Here is a 13,084-nt window from a genome sequence, read left to right as displayed (position 1 = left end):
CAGGAGCAAAACAGGACCAAAATGGTGTAGAATATATGTGAAGCAGTGCAAAACTATAATGTAAAAAACAGGAGCAAAACAGGACCAAAATGGTGTAGAAAATATGTGAAGCAGTGCAAAAGGGGAATGTGGAAAGCAGGTGTAAAACAGTGTAAAACACTGTAAATAACCAGTGTAAAACAGCAGCAAAATGGTGTAAAAAACATGCAAAGCAGAGCAAAACTATAATGTGAAAAACAAGTGTAAAACACTGTGAATAACCAGTGTAAATAACCAATGTAAAACAGCATAAAAAATGTGTAGAAAATATGTGAAGCAGTGCAAAAGGGTAATGTGGAAAGCAGGTGTAAAACAGTGCATAACCAGTGTAAAACAGCACCAAAATGGTGGAAAAACCATGTAAAGCAGTGCAAAACTAGAATGTGAAAAACAGGTGTAAAACAGTGTAAAACACTGTAAATAACCAGTGTTAATGAGCACCAAAATGCTGTAAAAAACATGTAAAACAGTGTAAAACTGGCATAAAATGGTGTAAAACAGTGCAAAACTGGCATAAAGATACGTAAAAAACATGTAAACAGTGCAAAACTATAATGTGAAACCACAAAAAATGGGTGTAGAACATTTCATAACCAGTGTAAAACTGTGCCAAAATGGTGTAAAAAACATGTAAAACAGTGCAAAAGCGGTTTAAAACCCATGCAAAAATGATGTAAAAACCATGTAAAACAGTGCAAAACTATAACGTGAAAAACAGGTGTAAAACAGTGCACAACCAGTGTTAATGAGCACCAAAATGGTGTAAAAAACACGTAAAACAGTGTAAAACTGGCATTAAATGGTGTCAAACAGTGCAAAACTGGCATAAAGCTATATAAAACACTGCAAAACTGCTTTTAAACCAATGCAATACTTTGAGGCAGTGCAAAACCAGTGTAAAGCTATGTCAAATTTGCTGTACAACAACACACATGGTGAAGCCGTGTAAAACTGTGTAAATAACCAGTGTAAAACAGCACCAAAATGGTGCAAACCCCTGTAAAACAGTGCAAAATTGGCATAAAGATATGTAAAATGTAAACCAGTGCAAAACTATAATGTGAAACCACAAAAAATGGGTGTAGAACATTTCATAACCAGTGTAAAACAGCACCAAAATGGTGTAAAAAACATGTAAAACAGTGCAAAACCATGTAAAACGGTGCAAAACTGGCATTAAATGGTGTAAAACTGTGCAAAATTGGCATAAAGATAAGTAAAACATTGCAAAACTGGTATTAAAACAGTGCAAAACAGTGCAAAAGGGATGGGAGACAGTACAAAACCAATGTAAAGCTACGTCAAATTTGTAAAATACATGGTGAAACCACGTAAAACAGTGCAAAATGTGCAAACCAGTGCAAAACCCAGCATAAAATGATGTAAACCCCGTGTAGCAGCATGCCTAAAATGCCTTGTCCTGGCTGCAGATGAATATGTGATGGAAGAGCCTTTGAAAAGAGAGAAAATCAAAGATTTGGTGCCCACACAGGGTCCCCTTCACCCCCAGCAGAAAAATGAATTTTTCTTTAGAAACTGCAGAGCCTGGGCTGGAGCTGCTGGGATGGCTCAGGGAAAATCTCTGGAAAAATCTCTGGAAAATCTCTGGAAAAATTTCTGGAAAAATCTCTGGATGCCTGGGGAGGAGGTTTGGGCCTCAGTGTGGGGGTGACAAAGCCCCATAAAATAAATAAAATAATCAAATAAATTGTCACCTTCAAGAAATTAATTGTCACCTTCAAGAAATTAATTGTCACCTTCAAGAAATTAATTGTCACCTTCAATAAATTAATTGTCACCTTCGTCCTGGTTTGGGTGCTGCTGTCCCAGCCAAACCTGGGATTAAACCCAGATTAATTCGTTTGTAAAAGCAGAACCTCCACCCTGACCTGGCAGTGGGGGTTCCTGGGCTGGGCTCTTTTCTTTCCATCCCCTTGTGCTTTCTTTGGCTTAATTTCTCCTAACGAGCTGCGAATGATACAAATAAATAAGGAATAATACAAATAAAAAATCCACAGGGTCAGGGCTGAGGGCAGGATCTCTGCTGTTCTGGGAATCCAGGAATCTCCACCTGCCAGGGAAAAATGGAAAAGGGAGGAGGGAAACAAGGATTTATGAAAAAAAAAGCTAAAATTTTAAAGCTAAAAAAATTTAATAGTTATAAAATGGTTATAAAAATAGTAATGAAATGAGAGTAATAGAAATTTGGACAATGAGCTTTAGGATAATATGAGACAATAAAAACAAAGAGTTAGGGACAGAGTTACCTTTTTCTGGGTAAAATAAGCCTAAAAAAGGACACACGTTAACAGAGGATTAACTTTTAAAAGTAATAGTTTGTTGCATATTCATGCATTTCATACATGATATGTACATTCTATTTAAACAATGTATAAATTCTATTTAAACAATGGATTTTGTTTGGTCGGTGTCAACTTCTTCTTGTGAAAAATGCCAATAACTTGTTTTTAAAACTTTAAAAGTTTAATAGTTATAAAATGGTTATAAAAATAGTAATGAAATTAGAGTAATAAATATGTGGACAATTAGGGTTAGGGTAATAGACAACAAAGAGTTATGGATGGTTTGGGTACCTTTTTCTGGGTAAAATAAGCCTAAAAAAGGACACACGTTAACAGACGATTAACTTTTAAAAGTAATAGTTTGTTGCATATTCATGCATTTCATACATGATGTATAAATTCTATTTAAACAAAGGATTTTGTTTGGTCAGTGTTAACTTCTTCTTAATCTTGACGGCTTCTTTAGGGCTGAGCGAGGTAGGAAGAAATTAGTTTTTTTCTGATAAGGGAGCAATAAATTCTTTTTTTTTTAAAGATTTAGGTGTTTTGTGGCTGCTATCTGGTGTGAGGACTTTATTTTTTCTCTTTAAAAAAGTACCTTACATAGCACAGTTTCTATTTTAACATTGTTATAACTTAAAACTACATTTAACACACTACTTACGAAAATCAATACAGCACAATTTCGTAATATATATAATATTTATTTTAATTTTTGCGAAAAGCCGATCATAAAACAGGCATTTTTTCACACGGGGCAAACGGAACTCGTGTGTCCCAGCTCCTGGAATCCTCCTGGCGCTCCCCAAGGCCTCGGTGCCTATTTTTAATGCTGTATTTTTAACACTCCTCAGCCCTGCAGAGCGGTGGCACGTTGGATTTCGCACCGCTCCAAACCACCCAGGGCTCAGAACACGCTGGTTTATCTGCATTTTGCTTTAATTACTCGTGCTGGTACCTCACACCAGCTCTGCAATCGCTCCCCTGCATGTTGAAACCCGAATTCCAGCCCAGCTCGCCGCTTTATTAAGGGCAGAACGAGAAATTAGGAGGTCAAAGGCGTCAAACCAAAAATGAGCAAAGTGCGGGGAGGATAACCCGGCTCCCGGCCAGGCCTCCTGCGTTCCATCCAGCAGCAGGGGGCTGCGTTTGGCAATGAATCCCGTGCTCTGGAGGGGTGGGTTCGGCAGTTCTGCCTCCTCATCCTCATCCCCTCACCCGTCCCCAGGGGCCTTCCCGCATCCCCGCCGTGCCCGGGCCTTGTCCCGCGTGGCGCCACAGACTACATTTCCCGTGGTGCCTCGCGGCGGGGCACACAGGGAGGCAGGCGCCTCGCTGCTCGCGGAGCACGCCGGGAGTTGTAGTCCTGCGCGGCTGCAGGGCGGGCAGCGGGGCGCTGCCGGCAGCCATTACCGGGAGCGCGGAGCCGCCGCCGTCGCCTTGCCTCGCTCCGCGGCCCCGCCGCCGCGCGGGGAGGGGCCGCCATGGCGGCGTAGCCTCGCCTCCGCCCGCCCTTTCTTCCCCCGCTGCGGGCGCTGAAGGCGCGGCGGCGGCGCGGCCTAGCGCGGAGGGTGGATCCCCGGCCTCGCGTAGCGGCTGCTGCCCGCCAAGGGCCGCCCTCCCCGGGGCCATGTCCCTCGTGGCCTACGCCAGCAGCGAGGAGGACAGCGATGCCGAGGAGCCTGCGGGCGAGGAGGAGGAAGCCGCCGACTCTCCCCCAGCCGCAGCCGAGCAGCCCTCATCCCGGGGGCTCTTCGCCGCGCTGCCCCCGCCCAGAGCCCCCGCGGTGCCCCCGGCGTTCCTCATGGGCCCCCCGCCCACCGTGAGCGGCTTCGGCAGCGCCGCGCCGGGCCCGGCCGGGCCCCAGAGCCCCTCGGAGCCGGCTGCCAGCGGGGACGGGGCCGCAGAGCCCCCCCGGCCGAGGGGGCTCCTCCTGCCGCCCCCCAGGAACGCGGGCACCGCCGCCTCCCCCCTCAGCCCGCCCCCCGCTGCCTCCCCCGGGGCGGGCTTGGGCCTCCCCAAGCCAAAGAAGAGGACGGAGCCGGTGCGGATCGCGGCGCCCGAGCTGCACAAGGGGGATGTGAGTATGGAACGAACGCCCTGCCCGAGCCCTTCCCTGTTCGGGGGTGAAACTCCTTCCCCCCGCGGGTCTCTCCCCTCGCTCTCTCACACCGAGCTGCCCGGAGCTATTGTTGTGTCATCCACGGCGAGATTTGTCCTGGCTGCCTGCCCCAGTGCTAAAGCGCTTTGCAGAATTAAACTGATATAGAAACCTTATTTATAATCATAATGCAGCCAAACCCAGATTATCTGCACCCTTCTTATTCCTGGAGTTAACGAGTTGATGATGTGGAGCTGCAGGGTGTTGTAGCCCAAAACCATCTTTTGTTTCCTGTGCAGGTGATGGGTTTTTCAGTCAGTTTATTGCTTATTTGTCTAAAGGCTTCAGGCATCTTCCAGACTTTTAGGTGACGATTTTCCTCTCATTTGTGAGGTTTATTTTTGTAATTACTGTGCCTTGCAGGGCTTGTAAACCCAGACAGCGAGAGCAGGGAAAGGCAGGTCCCTTTGCATCTGGTTTTTAGTCGGGATGCCTGCTGGTGAGGTTTCACCCTCTCCCCACTGCTCATTTCCCCTGGACCAGCACTGTCAGAGAATCACGGAATGTTTGGGTTGGAAAGGACCTTCATACCCACCTTGCTCCACTCAGGAGCCACGGGCAGGGGCACCTTCCACTGTCCCACGTTGCTCCAAGCCCTGTCCAGCCTGGCCTGGAACACTTCCAGGGATGCAGGGACATCCACAGCTTCTCTGTGCACCCTGTGCCAGGGCCTCACCACCTTCACAGAAGAATTTTTTCCTGATATTTAAACCAGCACCCGGAGTCCTGGAGTGGTTTGGGTTGGAAGAGACCCTTCAAACTCCTCCTGTTCCACAGGAGGGACACCTTCCACTAGAGCAGGTTGCTCCAGCCTGGGCTGTTGCTGTGATGGTCGTGTCAGTGGTTTTGGTGTGACAGGAGTGCCAGTGGCTGTGGGAAGAGCTGGACTGGAAGCTTGGGGTCATTTCCATGGGATTTATAAACAGTGTCCATTCATCGTGGCCTGGCAGCACTTTGGGGGAGCCCAGGTGAAGTCAGTGCTGTGTCTTGGGGTGATATATGGGTCTCCTCGAGCCAGGTCTTAAAAGCTCTTGGAGATTTATATCACACCCAAGATAGCTCAGCTACCTTAGAAGGCAGAAAATCAGCAGGATGGCTTCTGTGGTGGTGTTGGAAAAGGCAAAACAACAAAACTCTTTACAGGGAAAAACTGAGGCAGGTGCAAGAGGTTCTTGCTCCTGGTAAAACACCCCACAAAAATGATTAATTTATTTGTTCTCTTCTTTTTCTAGTGAATTGCTTAGGCAGGACTTTTTGGCTCCTGTCCAATTTGCCATCCTTAAGTTTGAGGTGAATTCCCCCCAGTCTTGTGAGGTGTCTTTTTACCTAATTGAGGGTTCTCTTCTTTTTCTAGTGAATTGCTTAGGCAGGACTTTTTGGCTCCTGTCCAATTTGCTGTCCTTAAGTTTGGTGAAGTCCTCGGGTCCTATGAGGTGTCTTTACCCAACTGAGGAGAGAAACTTCTGGGTTTTTTCCTTTTTAAGGAGACAAAGGATAATCTGGTCACTCCCTCACATTCCTGCAGAGGGGGAGAGGACACAGGTTCCCCATCCCTCCCAATAACCATCCCAGGTGGCAATTGCAGCCCCAGAGCTCTGGAGGTTCAGCCTTTGGGACAGAGGGATGAGGGACATCCCAGTCCCTCACAGGTGATTTTTGTTCACCTCCTTGCAGCAGTGCTGGCATTCCAGAGAGCTGGAATGAGCAGGGATCTGTTCCTCTCTGTGCTCTGCTCTGTGGCCTCTGACCACACAATCTGCAGGTTCTCACTGTTGAACAAATGGATTTGGAAGGGACAAAAAGTACCTTGAACTGGAGCTGCTGGCAGTAGATCCCACTTGGGATTCCTGGAGATCCCTTGGCCTGTGGCTGATGTCCTCAGTTGTTCCCTGTTTCTCCTTAAAATCCCTCCCATGGCTGCAGTTCATCCCCTGGAGATGCTCCAGGGCAGCTGCAGTGTCTCCTCTCTCCCAAACCAACACATGGCTTTACAGTCACTCCCAATTCTCTTTATTTATGCACTTTCCTTGTCTTTCCCTGGTTTATGATTTGGAGGCAAACTGGCACAAGCCCTCAATCCCTGTTGCCTCTTCCAAGTTCTCTGAGGAGCCATGAAATTACAAAGATCTCTTTTCTGATGCCACACAGGCTTGCCACACAAGTTTTAACTAGATATTTATCAATTAACAAGTTTTAACAACAAGTAAACAAGTTTTAACCAGGTATTTAGCAATTTCAGCATTATTTGGAACAATTCTCTGTATCCCTGCAGTGAACTTTACATCCTTTTGTGTGGTTTGTTTTCTCCTCCAGTAATTCTGTTGTTTTCTGTCCCTGACCTGTTGCTGTGCACCTGCAGTTCTTCCCTCCCTTTGGGTTGATTTTCCTGGGATTTATTAACATAACTTTTTTTAGTTTGGCACTCAAGTTGTGCTGAGCTCTGGTTTTCTCTCTCAGTCAGATTCAGAGGAAGATGAACCAGCAAAGAAAAAAAATACTCTTCAGGTAAATAACAAGGGCACTTGGTTAAACAATTTTCATGGGGAAAAGTGTTTGGCTCTTGGGCTTCCACTTGTGTAAATCATCCACTCTGATCACCTCATGGCTTTAGGGATATTCCTGAAATCCTGTGGGCTTTCAAGTCCTTTCTTTTGGGCACTTTCACCAATTTAAATCTTGGTGAAAGAGGCATTAATTTGGGAATTTGGCAGATACTTGCAACATTCACAATTCCCTTCAAAACCCCCCTGGCTTTTTATGCAGTGTATTCAGAGTGACCAAGTGGTGAGAAACTCACAAGAAGTGTTAGAATTGGGGGGATAATTGGCAGGAAGTCATGAAAAGTGAATAATCTCCCTTTTTTCTTCCTGGGATCCATTTGTCCACTCTGATCACCTGGTGTAAATCACCCACTCTGATCACCTCATGGCTTTAGGGATATTCCTGAAATCCTGTGGGCTTTCAAGTCCTTTCTTTTGGGCAATTTCACCAATTAAAATCTTGGCTAAAGAGACATTAACTTGGGAATTGGACAGATACTTGCAACATTTCCCTTCAGAATCCCCCAGGCTTTTTGTGCAGTGTATTCAGAGTGACCAAGTGGTGAGAAGCTCACAAGAAGTTTTAGAATTGGGGGGATAATTGGTAAGGAAAAGTGAATAATCTCTCTCTCTTCTTTCTGTGATCCATTTGTCCTGCGTGGACATCACCGAAGTTGTTAGAATTGGGGGGATAATTGGCAGGAAGTCATGAGAAGTGAATAATCTCCCTTTTTTCTTTCTGTGATCCATTTGTCCTGCGTGGACCTCACCAGGGACGCAGCCAGGGCTCCGGCTTGTCCGCTTTGCTTCCTGAGCCCAAAAACATGACAGTGAAAGAGACCAATCGCTTACTCCTGCCCTACTCCATCTCGAGGAAAGCAGGAGAAAACTCCTCCGACTCCAAGCCTGCCAAGACCCCGAGCTCCTCCTCCAAATCCAAACCCGTTCCCAAGCCGGCCGTGCCCACGACTCCGTCCCCGTCGGCCATCAAAGCCGCGGCCAAGAGCGCGGCGCTGCAGGTAACCAAGCAGATCACCCAGGAGGAGGAGGACAGCGACGAGGAGGTGCAGCCAGAGAACTACTTCTCCTTGTCCGACAGGAGCGAGCCCAGCGCCGCGGGCACCGAGCCCTACCTGTACCCGGGCACGGCGGGGTCGGAGGACCCTCCTCCGGGCACGGAGCCGGAGCCGCAGTTCCAGGACGCGGCCGCTAACGCCCCTCTGGAGTTCAAGACAGGCCTGGGCTCCAGTGGAGTTCAGCACAGCTGGGCACCCAAAGCTGGGGAGGACTACAGCAGCCAGCCCTACGGGCAGTTCCCCGCTGCCTACAGCGAGCCCGGGGGCTACTACCAGGTGGGTTTGGTGGCCAGGGGTAGGGAGGGGCTCTGAGCAGCTGCTTGAGTGGCTCAAGTTGGGGACTGACTGCTGCTGGGAGTGCAGCTTGTGTGAGGTGCCTGGGCAGCGCCTGTGTGAGATACCTGGGACACGGGGCAGGGAATCCAGCCTGTGTGAGAGACCTGGGACACGGGGCAGGGAATCCAGCCTGTGTGAGATACCTGGGACATGGAGCAGGAAATCCAGCCTGTGTGAGATACCTGGGTGATGGGGGAGGGAATCCAGCCTGTGTGAGATACCTGGGTGATGGGGGAGGGAATCCAGCCTGTGGGAGATACCTGGGACATGGGGCTACTACCAGGTGGGTTTGGTGGCCAGGGGGAGGGAGGGGCTCTGAGCAGCTGCTTGAGTGGCTCGAGTTAGGGACTGGCTGCTGCTGGGAGTGCAGCTTGTGTGAGGGGCCTGGGCAGCCTGTGTGAGATACCTGGGACATGGGACAGGTAATCCAGCCCAAGCTATGTGGCACAGGGAGCCACAGCACTGGGCACAAGAGGATTCCTACAGCTGGAGAGCTGCAGGTGTTCTTTGCTGGACAGATGTTTGACAGCTGCACTCCTGTGAAAATGCCCTGGGTGTGAGGGTGCAGAGTCAGGGCTCACTGGAGCTGGTATCTGAGCTCCGGTTGTTTCTAATAATTCTAAGAAATAGAATTTTAGTAAATAGAATCCCAGGCTGGTTTGGGTTGGAAAAGATCTTAAAGCCCTTCCAGTCCCAGCCCCTGCCACGGGCAGGGACACCTTCCACAATCCCAGGCTGTTCCAAGCCCTGTCCAGCCTGGCATTGGCCATGTCAAGGGATGGGGCAGCCACAGCTCTGTGCCAGGGCTTCCCCACCCTCTCAGGAACAATTCCTTCCCAATATCCCATCTCACCCTGCTCTTGGTCAGTGGGAAGCCATTCCCCTGTCCTGTCACTCCAGACCCTTGTAGAACAATCTCAGAGCGTTTGTTGGTTTGTTGGTTTGTCCCTGTGATGGAATCAGCCCACTCTGTGACCCAGTGCCACTCCAGGACTGCTCTCATGCCAAACTGGTTTCCTTTTCCCTGCCAGGATTACTACAGCAGTGGGTACTACCCCGAGGTGGAGCCAGCCCAGGCCTCACCCCAGGAGAGCAGCACCGACTCCTCCTTCATCGACGACGAAGCGGTTGGCACTTCCTTGTCTGTCCCCCTGTGGAATTTGGCTTTGGGCTCTGCCAGGGCACAGGAGCCTGCTGGCAGCCACGCTGCTGCCCCCCAGCACAGCCTGGGTTTCCAGGGGGTTGGGCTGTGTGGTTTTTCTGGGGGGCCTCGTGCTGTGTTGTGGGCCCCTGCTCCAGCTGGGTCTGCAGGCTTGATAAGTGAGTGGCTATTCACAGAACACAATCAATTGTTGAGGTGGGAAAAGGCCTCCAAGACCATCAGCCAGCACTGCCAAGGCCACCACTAAACCATGTCCCCAAGTGCCACATCTGTGTGGCTTTTGAATCCTTCTGGGTGGGGACTTCACCACTGCAGCCTGTGCCAGGGCTGGACAACCCTCTGGGTGTAGGAATTTTCCCTATATCCAACCTCATCTTCCCCTGACACAACTTGAGGCCATTTTCTCTTGTCCTGTCCTTGTTCCCTGGGAGCAGAGCTCACTGGCTGTCCCCTCCTGGCAGGGACTTGTGCAGAGCCAGAATGTCCTCCTGAACCTCTTTTTCTCCAGGCTGAGCCCCCTCAGCTTTCCCTGGTGCTCCAGCCCCTTCCCCAGCTTTGTTTCCTTCTCTGGACATGCTCCAGCTCCTCAATCTCTTTCTTGTCATGTGGGGCCCCAAAGTGACCTTAGGATTGGAGGTGCCTCAGCAGTGCCAGCACAGGGGATGAGCACTGCCTGCAAGCAGCAGTAACTGCTATTTTACACGCAGGAAAATGAAATTACAACCTTCATGCTAAGTAGTTTTAGATACTCTCATGTACAGCACGCTGAAATTCTCCAAAAGATCAAAACCCCAGCTGGAAAACTGTTTGCTGTGCCTGGTGTCAGGTCAGTGCTGGGTGTAATTCCAGCTCTTGTGTTCTCCCTTCAGTTCAAACGGCTGCAGGGCAAGCGGAATCGTGGGAGGGAGGAGATCAACTTCGTGGACATCAAAGGTGACGACCAGCTGAGCGGGGCCCAGCAGTGGCTGACCAAATCCCTGACAGAGGAGAAGACCATGAAGTCATTCAGCAAGGTGGGTGCAGGGTGAGGGCCTGGAGCCTCTCTCAGTGCCCAAATCAGCCCCAGCTGGAGCTGTGTTGGCTGCTGGGCAGCCACCATGGGAGAGAGCAGTAGAGTTCCTCAGAACACAGCATGTGGCTGGGGAGGGCCAGCCAGGAAGTGCTGCAGCCCAAGGAATCTGCAGTTTAATAGGGAAAAAATGCTGCTTGGGGTGGCTGTGTGCAGGCCCTTGTCTTGGTTTGCTGTCCAGGCTGAACACTTCATCTCTTTCTGCTTTCCAGAAAAAAGGAGATCAGCCCACAGGACAGCAGAGGAGGAAACACCAGATCACATACCTGATCCATCAGGTGAGTGGCCTCCCTGTGGTGTGTGAGCTGAGCCAGGCACAACTGCAGGGCAGCACAGGGCTGGGTGCTGGAGCTGGGGACCAGGGGAACCCCCTGAGTCCTGGTGAGAGCCACTGGGGCCAGAGGTGAATGCTGACCCTGTGGGGGTCCCAGTCCTGAGCTTTCAGCTTTGCTTTGACCTTCCTGCACGTTCTGAGGGCCTGGGATCCTGTCCTGGATTCTGCCCCGGGGTTGGCTGCTGAGCCTGTCCCCACGAGAAGCTGCTTTTCAGCATGAATGAAATGCCTGTGCATCCCAATTAATGCAGGCCTCTGTCAGGATGATTGTGCAAGCCCCTGTCCCCACGAGAAGCTGCTTTTCAGCATGAATGAAATGCCTGTGCATCCCAATTAATGCAGGCCCCTGTCAGGATGATTGTGCAAACCCCTGTAACGAGGCTTCTGGCTGAAGGGCTCCCTAATCCACATGAGCAGGGCCAGAGGAGGCAGGAATGCTGCTGAGTCACTGAAACAGAGGGTAACAGCATCCTCTCCATCTCTGCAGGCCAAGGAGAGGGAGCTGGAACTGAAAAACACATGGTCTGAAAACAAGCTGAGCAGAAGGCAGACTCAAGCCAAGTACGGATTCTGACACATCTGTGCTGCTCTTTGGCTGGCAGCCCGGGTGACCTGCTGTGTCTGGTGGCCTCCTGGAGATCAGCCAGGCCCCAGGATGGGGCTGGGAGGACACTGCACTCCCTGGCCTGGCAGGAAGAAGGGTCATTGCAAGCAGGTTCCTGAAACTGCACCTGTAATCCTTCCCCTCCCTCCTTGTAAACGATAACGTGGGAGGTTCCCGTCGGCCAAGGACGGTCCCGAGGCACCGTGGGGAACGTGCTGGGTGTGAGGCTGCAGCTCCTGTCCTGAGGGAACAGGCTGTGCCTCCTGACCCTTCAGCAGAGGCTCAATAAACTCCCAGTTCCCACGTTGCTCCTCTCTTGGACTTGCTGTGCATTGAGAGTTTCATTTTCCTTTCTAAAACACGGTGAGTTCCAAGAGCAAGCCTGGCTTTGGAATTTTTATTTTGGTCCTTACCTTTAAGATGTCCTCACAGCTGTTTCCTCGTGTCTGGGCTGCTCCAGTACTCCTCTCATGTCAATAATTTTGAATAATTTTGATATCCTGGTTTTTAATTGGGTGTTTTTGCTCTGGGCTCCAGAGGCTGAGCCGTGCTGAGGGGTCAGAGCCTGTGCCAGGGGAAGCACCACGCATGGAGGAGAGCTTCTCCTGCTGGCACACTCAGGGCTTTGGGATACCCTGAGCCACGTGTGCATGTATATTGTCCTTCTTTTCCCTCCTCTTTCCTCCTCCCCCAGCCCAAGGCTCCTGCCCTGCCCCAGGCTGTTCTCAGACCCATCCAAGTGAGCATCCCAGTGTCCCACGTGTGGCAGGCTGGGACTGAGCTCTGCAGTTTCCTCTGGCCAGACAGAGGAGAGCTGCCAACTGTAATTTTTTTTTTCCAGCTTGTTTGTATCAATTCTGTTTCAATTAAGTGTTGACTTTACCCTCCTGGCTGGCGAGAGGAGACTGCCCAGCCCTAATTTCTTCAAATCAAACCTGTTTTTTTTTTTTATTTAAGGAATTCTGTCAAGGTGCTGCGACTGCAAATCCTGTGCAGCTCTGCTGGCCCAGTCCATGGATCCAAATCTGTGGCATCACTTTGTTGTTCACCAAAGCATGTGATGCTGAAGGGAGCAGAGAGCTGGCCTGGTTATTTAACTTATATTCCCACCAGTCTGGGTTTTATTTGGCTCAAATGGCCAATATTTGTTATTCTGGTAAGAACAACTCCCAAGAGGTGGTTTTTCTCCCATGTTACCTCTTAAAAACAGGCAAACCCCCATGACTGAAGTCTTTTCTTAAAGCATTTTAAACTAATCTCATTTTTAGTTTAGCTCCCTGTATGTTTAGTACTTTGCAGAGCCTGTTTTGAGTATTTGAATGATCAGAATAAAGTTACTGTTGAGTAATTTATTCATATCTTGTATGTACAGTGAAATCCTCCCAGAAGAGATTTGCTGAAGGAATATACTTCTAAATGAGCCCACCCAGCCCTGTTTCCATCCCAAGGGGCTCAGATCC

At 49.7% G+C, this 13,084-nt stretch overlaps 1 protein-coding gene across 1 annotated transcript; it reads left to right on the top strand.

Annotated features, from left to right (window-relative positions):
- The first annotated feature begins 3,084 nt into the window (after positions 1-3,084).
- Positions 3,085-11,945, top strand: PRCC (proline rich mitotic checkpoint control factor). Its single transcript, XM_039702125.1, has 7 exons — positions 3,085-4,422; positions 6,961-7,008; positions 7,817-8,395; positions 9,487-9,582; positions 10,487-10,630; positions 10,899-10,964; positions 11,508-11,945. Exons 1-7 carry the CDS (start codon positions 3,973-3,975, stop codon positions 11,592-11,594), a joined length of 1,470 nt encoding a protein of 489 aa, XP_039558059.1. The 5' UTR covers positions 3,085-3,972; the 3' UTR covers positions 11,595-11,945.
- The last annotated feature ends 1,139 nt before the right edge of the window (positions 11,946-13,084 follow it).

Source organism: Passer montanus, unplaced genomic scaffold (genome assembly GCF_014805655.1).
Source record: "Passer montanus isolate IOZ18808 unplaced genomic scaffold, ASM1480565v1 scaffold154, whole genome shotgun sequence".
Classification (NCBI taxonomy): domain Eukaryota; kingdom Metazoa; phylum Chordata; class Aves; order Passeriformes; family Passeridae; genus Passer; species Passer montanus.
Note: the sequence above shows the minus strand (reverse complement) of the source record. Positions and strands in the feature narration are given on the sequence as shown.

What these genes read in the sequence shown, in the direction of transcription:
- PRCC (XM_039702125.1), top strand. Translation starts at nt 3,973, where the DNA reads ATGTCCCTCGTGGCCTACGCCAGCAGCGAGGAGGACAGCGATGCCGAG. An exon ending in CCTTCATCGACGACGAAGCG is followed by an intron (nt 9,583 to 10,486) that starts GTTGGCACTTCC and finishes TTCTCCCTTCAG; the next exon opens with TTCAAACGGCTGCAGGGCAA. An exon ending in TCACATACCTGATCCATCAG is followed by an intron (nt 10,965 to 11,507) that starts GTGAGTGGCCTC and finishes CCATCTCTGCAG; the next exon opens with GCCAAGGAGAGGGAGCTGGA.